Source organism: Aythya ferina (assembly GCF_964211825.1).
Source record: "Aythya ferina genome assembly, chromosome: 16".
Classification (NCBI taxonomy): Eukaryota; Metazoa; Chordata; class Aves; order Anseriformes; family Anatidae; genus Aythya; species Aythya ferina.
In genome coordinates, this window is record NC_140315.1 from 12703955 (window position 1) to 12717651 (window position 13697).

At 43.7% G+C, this 13697-nt stretch overlaps 1 protein-coding gene across 1 annotated transcript in view; it reads right to left on the reverse strand.

The window, feature by feature from the left end:
* PTPRT (protein tyrosine phosphatase receptor type T) overlaps positions 1 to 13697 on the reverse strand; it is a 573321-nt gene that overhangs the window by 532344 nt on the left and 27280 nt on the right. The window contains exons 6-7 of the mRNA XM_084537660.1: positions 12493 to 12625; positions 11014 to 11213 (exon numbers count right to left, since the gene is read on the reverse strand). Coding sequence (XP_084393786.1) covers positions 11014 to 11082 — 69 coding nt within the window. The 5' untranslated portion in view covers positions 11083 to 11213; positions 12493 to 12625. The remainder of the gene's footprint in view (positions 1 to 11013; positions 11214 to 12492; positions 12626 to 13697) is intronic.

Here is a 13697-nt window from a genome sequence, read left to right on the forward strand (position 1 = left end):
CCGACAAGAATTGAAATAAATAAGTTTTTGAAAAGCTACTCTCTGAATGTCTTCCTTTCTTGACATAAGCTGGATATGAAACACTTCGTGTATTTAATAGATTTTGGGTTAGTCTAGCAGGAGATACTAACTGTAATACATACACTGGAGAAATAGAAAAACTCCAGAAATTGAACATATGAGACCTACAGGAGACAGAGAAAATTTAACACAGTTTGTAATTTGTCTAAGGCTGAAGAAACAATTTCGCAATTTTTTATTTTATCCCTTGAAAGGAGCAGAACCTCAGAGTACCCTACAAAATACAGATATCGATTGGAATACGGAATACAAAATAAATCCAGAGGAACACTGGGAGAAACAGCTCTAAGTGTTGGCAAAGGCACCAGCAGATGCCCAGCAAAGAATGTCGCCTGGGCCAGAGGCGGGTTGTGGAGCCAGGAGAGAGCTTGGGTACCGCGGCTGCTGGGCAGGACTTCAAAAAGTCCAGGAAAAAAAAAAAAAAAAAAAAAAAAAAGAGAGAGGTGAGGGAAAAAAATATCCAAAGCAAAACAAACCACATGGAGAGGCTGGTGCCAAAGCACACCAAGAGCGCATGATAAGTAAAGGAACCACTGCTGAAGCAAGATAGGAGCCCTGTAGATATTTACGTCTAATTTGTTTGCTTTATGCGAGTGGAGCAAGAAGTAAAATATACATAATTGCAGGCAATTACTAATCCTGTTATTCCAGTGGCATGAGGTCTAGAGACAAATGGAAACTATGATCCTTCAGTGGAGCAAAATATCTGCACTACAGGATGCTCACAGGAGCCGAAGCCAAAACGAAAACAGTAACAAATGAAAAAAGCCATCAGAGCCCCTTACCTGAGAGGAAAGCGACCTTGTTCCTGCTCTGGGGGCCCAGAACCACTTCCCTCATGTCCACAAGTCTTGGTTCTCATCCCAGCTCTGACTCCACCATCAGCTATCCACACGTGGGTTTCTTTCCTTTGCTTTGCACTTGTATTTATTATCTCATATTTTAGTAAGCTTTCAACTTTATTTAAAAACTGGTTTAGAACAAATCAAAAATCCTAAATTGATTCATGAGGATTTACAGCATTTTAATTAGGGAGTGTGTTTTAGAATGATTTAAAGGCTGATAAGAGCTCGAAGCAGCCCGAGATTCCGAGGAAATGAGAAACATGACATTTTGAAAAGGAAACCAATTTTCCTTAACTTACACTGTTGCTCATATAAACCAAATTATAAATATACTCTGTGACTGTAATGCTACAGAGGACTGTTTATGAAAATATGATTAGTAGTGCAATTTTCTCAGGTTTCAGCTGCTTTCTTTTCTTTGTAGACTTTAATGCAGCAAAAAAATCAACATCCTCCCTCCTCAACCACCCATCTTTCTCGAGGAAAATAGAACAGCAAATCGCCTTCTGCAGGGCAGCTGGGGGATGTCCTGATAAAACTCTGACGTGCAAAGAGAATTCAGGACAGCTGTGGGGCACAGAAAACATTTCTGTATTAAATGTAAATAAATTTGAACGTGGCTATAATCCCAAGGTTATGCCTCATCCAATGCCACAGTTGGTCTTGCACTGACATCCACAGCTCCTAAGAGAGACTGAGAGATGTGGCAACAGGATCCAACTCTGCTGCTCTAAAGAAGAGTTTTCTACTCATAAAATGGCAGTCAGATGGCAAGGGGGCAGACCCTGAGCACACAAGAGATTACTTTGTGAATACCTTCTGGTCAGGCATGTCATCAATGAAAAAAGAAAGAAAAGATACCAACAAAACCTACCTCAAGCTGCAGAATACCCAGTTACCCCTCAGCTGGCAGCATTAGATGGTGCTGGGACTGTGTGGAATTTGCGGTGAAGCTCATGACTTCGTAGCATTTCTTTACATCAGTGATCTACTCCAAAAGCTTTGTAGTTTTAGTGTTAGAAAACTCAGCACTGCTAAATTTTAAGTTAAAAATAGAAAAATAATCTGCCTTGCCCCATCTGGATACTAGAGAGCTTTTACTACCTCTTCTGAGAAATTGGGCTCTATCCTTGTATCAAAGGAAAAAAGAATGCATTCATTGGCATTCTTCTTTCACAAACAGTGTGTATAGCACTTCAAAAAGGCACCAGATAAAAGTAAAATTATTTTATTTATCAGCAGTGATGGGAAGAAAAATGCAAGAGAAGTACTTTCTTGTAAGTGTGTGGTAAGATGACATTGTGTGTTAAATATTAGTTTCTTGGAGCTTGGCAGGTATTTATTACAGAAGACCTACCTTCTCCTGAGTGCTATTTCCAACAAAACACAACTGTCAGTGACATATTTAAGGGTGCTGGAAAGTCAAGACTTTGGAAACTCACTTGGGAGGATCTCAGTTAAGGTGTTTTAGAACCAGTTCCTGCTTTTGCTGGGCAGCTGATGGACCCGCCTCTCTTACCAGCATACCACATGTACACTTTCTGCCTTTTATCATTGAATTTGTGTCTTTATACAAAAATAACTAGTGCTGAGAGCATTAAAGAGACCTAATAAATAGAACAGCAATATCCTTTTAAGTCTTCTTTTTCATTTCTTTAACACTTCTTGCTGCTCTTTTTTTTTTTCCTTAGAGCAGTCCCGGAGAAACAACAGTGTAACTTCCCCCGACTAGTTTTTAGTATGTATTTAATCTCTCCGCATTCAAATGGTAATAGGTTGTTAAATGTATACCTTCACCAACAGGTGCCTGGTGTGTATAATACCTCTTCATTATACCAGTGAGTGAATAGTATCTTTTTTTTTTTTTAAATATTAATCTCTTTAGCTTTTCAAAAGCAGTGGCACACACCATAATTCTGAGCTCCCAGCCGATGAATCATTCTATTACTCCCAAACCCATGCAGAGCAAGGCAAGAGACTGTCTAGCTCAATGGCTCTGCTGGATAAAGCACCACGTTGCACCAGAGCTTTGTGAGGATTCAGAGGAAGAAACTACAGCCAAGGATGAAGCTTTGTTGAGACACAAAGCTGAAACCGAATGAATGGTAAGTCCTTCTGGTCCCTCCTGGCCTCCACCTGGCCTCACCTACCCTGTAGCATCTGCACACTGCTTGCTCCCGGTGCATCCGTTGAAATCAAGATATAAATAAGACAGGTTTCATGCCAGGATCTCAAATTAGCTCAGTTGGTGTAGCCATATTCAAACCAATTCTCTGTATCTGCTCTTGCAGAGTGAGGTAGCTCTGCAGAGAGGCTAGAGGGACCAAGGCCAAACCTTCCCTCTGGAAGACGCAACAGAGAGGAGGCCCGAGAGAGCTGTATCAGGAGCCCTGCTCAGGATGACCAGGTGTTGACCAGCATTTCTCACCATTGGTTATGCTGCAGCTGTCTAACTTGTCACGGGAAGCACAGAAAACCCCAGGGGAGCTGCTGAGGTTGGAGCTGCAGCTCATCAGAAGCACGGCAGATGAATGCAGTGGAGCTTTACCAGCTTTGCCCACTATGGCCAACATCTGCCCAGCTCTGCTTGGCAGCGTGGCACACAGTTCAGCATTACGTACGTCTGATGTGTGTACGACACACAGGCTGTTCTCCTTGTCTCAGGAAACCTCTGCAGACAGAGGGATGAGGCACCAGCCTTGTGCCTGTCCAGTTCCCTACCTGCGCAGCCCTGGCCCTGAGACTAACGGGTCGTACAGCTTTGTTCCCCTCAGGAGTCCCTCAAAAAGAACTCCTCCCCCCAAAATGGAGAATGAAAACTAATAAAGGTGCTAAGTACAGCACTGGGGGCCGTAACTTAGACAGTTCTCATAACAGGGGTTTTGAGCACAAATTGCAGAAGAAATTCCGACTCATTTAAAAAGAAGCAGTGGTAGATGTGAGGCTGCACACAGAGGGCCTGTTTCAAGAGTTTGGGATCCCGAGAAATTATTGAATACAGCAAGCTATCAGGTGGGAAGAGAAATTTAAGAAAATATCCCAAATGGAAGACAGGATCAGCAGAAAAGTTCCAGCACAGCTGAAGCAATCTGAAAATATGGAAGCCAACAAGAAGGGATTTAGGCAGCACTTTGGGAATGTGAAGCAGTACTATAAATGGAAAGGGAGAGAGAGCTGATACATGTCTGACAGCAACACGTTCTTACAAGCTCCATGTGTAAGAGCTTCCTGTTCTCTCCTGGCCACTAGGATAACTAAAATCTGGGTTACACAAATCTGAGCCATCTTCCATGTCACACAAAACTAAAATACAATAGGTCATGTTCTTCATCCGTAAATACAAAAACAAGGCAAAATAGAAGAGAAAATGTGATACATAAAGCCTTGCAGAGTCTGTAATAAGAGATGAGAGTACAAACCAGAGGTGAAAAAGCCCAACTGTCCATTCACACCTGGAAATGAGTTACTTGCTGGACGAGAGGGGCCATACAAGGCACTGACTCCAGAAAAAGTCAGAGCATACATGTGGGGAACAGCTTCACTTTTGCACTTAGAGGAGCTAAATATATGAACAAATAATACTTCACTAATTTGGGGGTAACACTGCCAAGCATTTTTCTTCACCAGATGCGTTAGCTTAATTGTCAATTAATACATTTACCCTTGTAACGAGACAGTCTTTGCAAACGGCCTTTTGTGCTGTGTGATTGTGTCTTCAATTCTCCCTAAAAAAATACAACCAACTGCTGATGATCAGGTCATACTAAGTTTACACAGAAATTGTTAACATAGGTGATGTTTTAATTTGTTTGTGGTGACAAATGTATTTATTTTCTCTCTCAGATACATCACAAGAAAACAAAAAAAGGTTTCTACATAGATGGCATTATACCCCAAATCCTCACCAGCTTTTCAATGCCAAGAACAAAAAGGATTCACTATTTCCATAATGGAGGAACTGTAAAGCAAAAATGTGTCTAATCTAGTTGCTGGAAGCATACAGTAATAGTCTGCAAATATATAATAGGCAGGGTATGCACATTTGAATAAGAAGGTTGAGAAACAACATGGATTAATTAAAAATACAACAGCGTTGTATGCCAGAGCAGTGAGCAAGGAAACAGTCTCTGCATGGAGCTTCCAAGGGGAAAAAGATGGGTGTCTTAAAATGGCATGATCAGGGTTTAGGACCAGAAATTCATTCATTATACTTTACAAAAGTCAAGAACAAAAATACTAAAGAAAATCATGGGTGGTATGGATATAAATTACGATATGCCTTTGTTTATTAGAAGTCAGTGTTGGCTGAAACAAGCAGTAGTCTGCTTACAGAAATTGTTAAGAGGATCCAAGCAAACTCCTTCCTGCCCAACACGGCGAAGATGGGTTGTTCTCATTAACCTGTGTGTCTACTGGAAAGTGATCACACCGTGTCCATCACAGGTGCAAGGAGACAACATTGGATAAAGGTGAGGTGCAGAAAGGATTTAAGGTGAAAACAGTTACTTGATTTAACACCACAAATACACACACCACCCCTGCAACAGATTTTAAGATCAACTATTTGGGATAGAAATACATGCAAGGAAACTAAGTTCAATAGCAGCATTGCCTTTACGCTACTTAGCGAGCAGGGGGAGGAAGGGGAGGCTGCAGTCCTGGATGGGATTTAACAATGCTGGAAGGATGTCCTCAAAGATGTTAGAGAATGATTGAGAAAAAGACTAATGGAAGGTGTTTTCAACTCTACGAGAAATTAAAAGGAGAACCAGAAAAGCCACAAGGTAATGCAAGAGTTGTCCTATGCCCTATATGCCCTGTCAACTGTATTGGTAACACAGGGCAGCTTATTTCCACTCCTTTTCCCTAAATAAATCAGCATTTTAAAAAAGAATGGCAATTATATTACTGGACATGTTTGTTTGGAAACCCTGATCAAGACTTAACTGCTAAAATACAGAGTGTTAAGAAGAAACGGGGAATGTGAATGTTTAAAGCTTGAAAGCCTGGAGAGAGAACAGAGGGAATTCGCAAAGCACAGAGCGACACACAAAACTCTTACCCTTAAAAGAGCCTCCACGACTTGATTGGTTATAATTACTTGGAACTTTGAGTTTAATCATTTTGGTTTGCTAAGCTAAGTTCTGGCTGGGAAAGAAAGATATATTATTAGGCTTCTTCCCCGAAGAGGTTCAGTTTCCAAGACACTGGAAGTACGGAGAGACTTCCAAAGACAAACTTCAGTTAGGCGCAGGCAATTAAAACTGCATGACAGAAAAAAAAACTCTATTTCAATCACTTTTGGCCCAGGTGGTAAATGAATACTATATAATTAGCATCAAGTTGCTAACTCTCCTTAGCACATTCAACAGATAAAAGCTACGATCTCTTCCTCGCCAAAGCCTACACTGCCCGTGCTTGGTCCCCCACATTGTTGGAGAGCCCAAAAAGTGCCTACAAAAAAAGAAATATTTTTGCTTCCTACATCTTCTTGTCAGAAAGCGTGTCCTTCCTGGCCAGCTGACGGGGATGTTATCCCTCCACTCACGTGCAACCCACATCTGAAACGTGTCCCTTCTGCTCCCCCAGGCAGCGACGTGCAGCAAACCTCTCTACAAAGCTGCGCGCCGTGCAGCTGCCTGCGAGCGCTCACTCATGGCTCTTGGGTGGCAATCAGCTATCCAAAATGACAATCATCTATCACTTTGTGCATATCTTTGGGAAAGAACTGAGAAAAACGTCATCCTCAGTATTTTGGTGAAGAAACCGCATGATGAGCAAAACCTCTGAGGCTGCACGCCACCCGGCCCAGCAGCAGGGACTCGGCACAGCAGCTGCCAACCTTCAGCTGGAGAAGCCTCTGCTCTGAAAACAAAGCTGGGGAGAGTCACTACACACTGCCACATCCCCAAAAGGCAGGAAAGAGCGAAGTTACCAGGAAAATATCTGTTTTGCTGTCTTCAAGTCTGGTCATAATGTAAGACAGCCACGGTATCACAGCACATCCACCCAGCAGGAAAAGGAGTGGATGAACAGAAAATCATCTCCTTAAGCTTTGGATTGGGAAAGAATAGATATTTTTAAATACATTTTTCCAATAACTCTGCAGCCAGTATATGTTTTTGTAGTGCTCTAGTCACAAATCATTTCTAAAGGGGAAATTATAACGTGACAAACCGGATTTCTGGTATTGGAATGAATCTGACTGGAAGAAATGGGTAGATCAATAAACCAGCGAAACTCCTGTGTGCAAATAGGCAGAGATTGCCTCCAGAAAAGCACTCCTGGCTGTGCTGGTTCTCTCAGTAGTCCAGTCACCATGGCAGCTTCAGATCTGCAGCGCTGGAGGTGAGGGGTGGGAAGGGTTGTGTGTGTACAGAAGTTACTGCAGTATACGGTGGGATGTGAATTTACAGCTTGCCGTCTTCTCCATAGTAACTTGGAATCTGCCCGCACACATGCCTTAATGCCACAGCTTTGTGTGAGGTCAGTGCAGACATCTCACCACCAGGAAGAAAACAGGTGAGCTACACTGCATTTAGCAGGAGGTTAAAAGCAGCTACCAGGGCACTTACACCAGAGTAGCTAACAAATTGCAAGTTCGCACCCTTGCTCACCCACAGTGACACCTCCAGGTGCTCAGCTTCCCTGGAAAAGACTAAAACGTTTCCCCTAAGCACGCTGCTAATTGCAGAAATTGGAAGATACCATCACGAACGCTGAACTAGCAAAAGCCCCGAGCTGGCCACGTGAATATCTCCTAATGTTCAGTTAAGATAAGGCTCAGTATATTGTTCAGTCTGCAGTGGACGTTATTTTTTCCCTTTCGCTGGGCTGAAGCTTTTCAGATCAATAGAAAATGGAAAGAAAAAAAAAAGAAAAAAAAAAAGTATTAATACAGCACATCATCTGGGTTACACTGGAGCCCTATTTAACAGCAGCTCTTCACTCAGCCCTTGTGCCTAATTGCCGCCTGCCGAAGCGCCTCATTTCTTGAAGCCCTTTTATCCTGTTTAATTTCTCCTTAACACTGCTGCCCGCAAGGGTCTGGTTGTCATTGCTCACCCGAGGCTGGGGCTGGTTAGGGGCAGCAGGGCTGCAGCAGCTTTGTGCAGCAGGCAGGGCTCGCACAGGGCTGCCTGCTGCGGGCTTGTGCCACGGGGCAGCAAAGCTCCGAGGTCGGGGCTGCTGCTGACAGCATGCCCCAAAACATGCCCTGGATACCAGCTTTTCTTTGGAAACATGACCATAATAGCAGCAAACAAAAAGCAAAGTGAACCAATCTCCACTCACTAGCTCAGTTGGGTACATGTAGTAGCAAGTCAGCTGGCTTTTATTTTTACTGCATGCTCCAAACAAAATTTAATTTTGAGATTTATTTTAATGTTATCTCAAAAGTAGGAAGGGAAACTTGGAGCTCCAATGAATCTTCCCATCCAGAGTGATGTTTTTTTCTCTGCTCTCATTCACCAGAAATTTGGGCACACCTCTCACTGCAGCTCCACCCCAGCTGATTCCTCTCCCCAGCTTGGCCGGGCCATCAGCTGCTTGCACAGCCTTCGCCTCCCCGAGGTCTGGGGGCACAGCCAAGCTCCCCCACAGCTCCGGGCGTCCCCTCCCTGCTCCACAGCCCCCTGTCCCTGGGCAGAGAGCTCCGGGCAGGGCTGTACCTGTTGTGAACAGCCCAGCAGGAGATGACAGTGTTTCCTTGCTGCCCTCCTGTGGCCACGCCACAGCCTGGTACTTTACCACGAATCCCCAAATTTTTATACGAATTTTGTTTGCACTTGTGGCTTAACCTGGATTGTGTCTCTGCTCAGCTGTAGTTGCATTTACCAAGACAATTGGTACTTTTAAGTGAAGGGAGCATGGTTTTGTTTCAGGATCATTAATTTTAATCTGAAATCTCTCAGGTACGCAAGGATTAATATTTAATGGCTGTTCTGTAATGTAATTTCTACAGGCCAATCTTTCATCTTCAAAACTTTACCATCACAGACCTACAAAAGTTAGACTTCAATATGCTAACAATACTTTATGAACACGGCAATTCTTAAATTCCCCAGCCATCTCCTACAGGCAGGGGTGGTGCTCCTGTGAGTCTTAAAAAATGAGCTAACACTTAATTGTCTCTTTTCTTTTCAACTCATATTCAGCACTGTCGAGTTCCAAGCGTGAAATGCTGCGAGGAACCGGATCGCTCTCAGGACAAGATGACAGGTAATACCTCTGCAATTGAGGTCAGCATCCCAAGATTAAAAGGAGACAGTGCCGACCTAATTCCATCTGTTAGGGGTCTTGGGACCCCTTGTCTAATACAGGAGAATGTTTGTGATGTCCTGATTATAGCAATGTCAGCCAAACACTGCAGATGCTCAGTCTCTAAAATTTACAAACAACAAGAAAAGGCAAGAGTCCATGTACTGGATTTTTTCCCCTTGCTTTATAGCTGCTGTAATTTGTATTTCCCCAGACAGCACGAGTCTGCTTTTTCTCCATGAGAAGGGAGAACGTAACTGCTCCAGGCTGCCCAGGAAAAGAGAGGACAAAATCTTAAATTGACTCATCATGAAAGTGTCACATTACCCCTGGTGTCACAGTGCTCTTGAGAAGCACAGGTGGGACCAAGCCAGCTCGAGGCTGCCTGCTGCTTCTCCCCTAAACGGAGGCAGCAGCGAGTCCTTCTCGCAGTGCTGGTGCTCTCTCAGCCTCCTTTCTGCTCTCCCTGCACAACGCAATTCAGAATCTCACACCACAGAGTGTGAAGAGCTGCGTACAAGACACGACACTAGGCACAAACCCAGTTAGGTAAAGACTTGATTACTTTCTTACCAGTAGTCTTGTTTCCCTTTCTAGCAAGTAAACGATCACTCTGTTTCCAAGGTGAGACGTTCCAGCCACCCAAAAATCCCAAAGCCCCCCATTGTGCTTAGATTCACAGCAGGAAGGTGTCCGTCAGTTTGGAACACATCAGCCTTGCAGACACTGAGTGTTAGTACTGAGGGTTCATTTCTAATCTAGAGTGAGATTACGAATAAATCCAGCTAGCAGAGGACAAAGCTGCTTACACAGTGACTTGTAGTCACAGAGCTGCTGTAATCATATAAGAGAAAAAATCCCAGTAGAGCCAAGAGCTAGGTCATGATGCCTGTGTCAACTCACCTTCCTCAAACAGAGTGTATCCATATGACAGTTTTGGCCCCTTTGATCTATCAGGTCCACAAAAATGCACATGCCTAACTTGTGCCTTGTAGGAAGGCTTTCCTTAGATGCCATGTGAGCAGGTACCTACAGGTGACCCTCAGGTTTCTCCCAAGGTGCTGACCACAAGCCTGTGTGGGACAGGTTCATACCCACATCGGGCACTGAGCTTTGTAGTTTATTCTGGTTCTCACTACAAGGCAGGCTGGATTTCAGTAACTAGTGTTGGTCCCTCCCCAGCCTGCTCCACTGACTCTCACGGAAACCTTCAGCATTTCACCTTACTTCACCACAGCTGGCCCATGACAATGACTCCTCGGCCTCCACACAAGGTCACAGTGGGACAGAGGCATCTGCCAGTTTTCCCCAGTCTGAACCACTGACGGATGGGAAAAATCCTGACATTTCATTCCCAAACATATCTGCTATGCATAGTATTTCTAATACAGTCATACAAAGAAGCTGCTTCCCTTGAGTGTTATCAAGGTTGTTTCAACAAAGAAAACTGTATCTAAGTTAAGCACACAATAGTGCTTTCAAATCAGAAGTGACTCCAACACTCGCCTCCATCCAGAAAGCCAACAGCAACTTTACTCTTAAAAATATCATGATGACAAAGAATGAGTTACTTTTGTTTAAATTACAGTTCCACTGGTATCTAGATTAATTGCCAAGTGGGAGCAACAGTTTGGCTAATCGTTCTTTATAGAAAAGGCCATGCAGCTGGAAGGAAATCCCAACTGCAAGGCCAAGCACCATAAGTGCCATATAAAACAATCTTTCTTTAACAGCCATGTTCACCAGGTGTTTATTTCTCAGCTAGCTATGAGCTTGGATTTACCCTGGAAGCAGGAAGACATCACTAAAACCCATGAGCTTTACTTACCAACAGAGCACTGTCTCCACCAGCTGCCTCCCTTGCTGAGGACGGAGCACAGGAGCAGCGAGGACACATGCTCTGGTCCCCAGGCTGCCTTCAAGCAATGGAATATTGAGTGTCAGGTCATCTCATTTTCAGGATGTGAGGTTCACTCAGGCCAGTGCAGGATGCAAAAACTTCTGGTTCTTGGAGCCCCTCAAGGGTTTCTGGAGAGGGAAAGCAGAGGGCGGTAAGGGGCAGGAGCTGTGTGTTCCCCTACAACAGCTGATCCTCAGCCCTTCACAAAGAGAATGTGAGGAAGAATAAGTCCTTATTACTTTGCCTCTTATTTAATATTATAATAATAACATATTGTTATATCTCCCAACACAAACAGGAAGAAATTCCATCCCTACTTCATCCTTACAAACCTGTATTTGTGAGAACTAGTTGTGTCCCGAAATCAATGACAATTTCATCAAAAACAATCGGAACGAGAAAAACTGGGGCCAAGTGCTCATCTAGTGATTATCCCTTGTGTTGCTCTAGATTTCTTTGGGGTATGTTTTTCTTTAATATCTGTGTCTGAATGTTACTTTTTTTTTTTTCCTCTGTGCATAATATTCTCTTCATCCCCCCAAATTTAATTTTCTAACTTTTTGCCTTTATCACTTAAATTTTTAGTAGGGAATTTGGGTGTGCTGCCGACAAAATAATAATTTATATTGTATCAGTCAGTATCACTCCATTGTCTAAATCTTTCATAATGGTTTTTCTGCAGCTTCCAATCTTCCTCAGAATAAAACAAATTACTTAGCAAGTGGAATATCTTCTTGTCATAATAATTTAATATTAAAATGTCAATAAGATTTGGTACACACAGCAGAGGGCACAGAGGTACAGAGACAGAGCAGAAATGAAGTAAACTTAATAAAGTGAGTGAGAGGGTACAATAGGGATTGAGTCTGGCTCCTGTACTTGATATGAAAGAACCTTTTTATCCTGCAGTGCAGTACAATCACTGTGTAAGCAATAATATGATTGCTGGAGCACTTATACCTGCTGCCTGCCTGCTTACACAGAGCTGAAGTCCAGTAGCAGCCCCAGCCCCGGGGCTGTGTGTTATTGCAGGAGCAGGGATCGCAGAGCGCTGGATGGTGACAGCAGGGATGGGCCATGGCAGACAGGGTGACACACGGTGAGGAACGAGAGGACGGCCAGAGGCTGGTGGCGGACTCTGGTCTTGTCCAAGCACTGTGCAAGGAGACCCTGCTGAACCACTTCCACAGTGTTTGTGCCTTGGGGATGGGTGAAGGTCATTGTCTGGCATCCTGATCCCAACGCTGGGTCAGGATTCATGCCGGGGAGGTTCTTGCATACATGGGGTCAGAGCTTAGCACTCAGTTTCACTTTGATGCAGCCCTGGAAGGCCAAATTTTCCTTTGGATTCTGGTACCTGACCTTGCAGATTCCACTGACATGGAATGCCAAATACAGGGGACTTACATAGAGCATTATGAGTTTCTTAAAAAGGCCTGGAAGTCTCAGGAGCAAGTACGTCCCTTTTCTCAGGATGAGGTGGTCAGCAGGACATACTGTGGGACCAGTCCTGCTCTTCCTTGGGCAGCTCCATCTGTGTCTGCAAAATGAAAGGGCAGAATAACAATCACAAAATCAGAATAATTCACACTGGAAGAGCCTTTGGATGTCATCCACAACCCACTGGAACCCACTGCTCAGCACAGGGCTAACTTCAAAGTATTGTAAAATCAAAAAGGAACTGAATTTTCATGACTTTCAGGAACTTATTATTAGGCTCTGCCACATCTCAGACCATAGGAATACCATTCCCAGATCTAACCACCCTTTTCTCTCCTGCAGCATTCTGTAGATGACTCTTTCCATGCTAGTATGTTACTAAGTTTAAAGTCCCCATGTTCAGTGCCTAATGTCTACTGCAAAATAAAAAGGATGTAGGTCTTGCTTTAAATGCTCAGTCATAATTTGGGGGATGGAACAAAAAGAAAGACAAAGCCAAAGACTGCTATTATTTCAACCAAAAAAGAAACAGAAGGCTACCATTGAGTATCTACAAGAGGGTTTACTGTTAAAGAAACCCCCCAGCATTGGCCTGGTGCTGGGGCCAGATATGAAGTTGAGGCCGGCATCGTGGGGCCTGCAGTGCCTTGGGGGCCCAGTACTGCTCTAACCACAAGTGTACACCACGCTGAAATACTCCTACCTATCTCCTACAGCTTTCCATGAGCAAGCATGAGGGGGCCTTAGCCATCCAGAAGGGCACCAGGGAGCTGTAGAAGTGTTCCCACCAGCTTAGAGCTGCGGAAAGTTTAATAAAAGTTTGTGGAGACTTCCCCTGCTAGCAATTTTGCAAGGAACGAATAGGGGAGGTCCTTCACCTGCTCTGGGAGGCTTTTCCTTATTAACTGCTGCCCTCCTATGTGTAAAAATAAAATGGTAAACAGCAAAGTCCTAACAGTCACAGTACTGAATGTCAGGATGACTTAACTGTCAGAGCTATAAACAAAACTGCTAGAAAAGAAGGATTTTTTAAAACCTGCTGCCAGTGGAAGGCTGTTTTCTGCAGTATGTTTTTTTTCCCAGATCTTGGTCTGTACCAGTTTAAAACCACTCAGCACTTTTCTTGAGAGCTCATTCAACAGGACTAATTGCTCTGATAATAGGAAACTGAT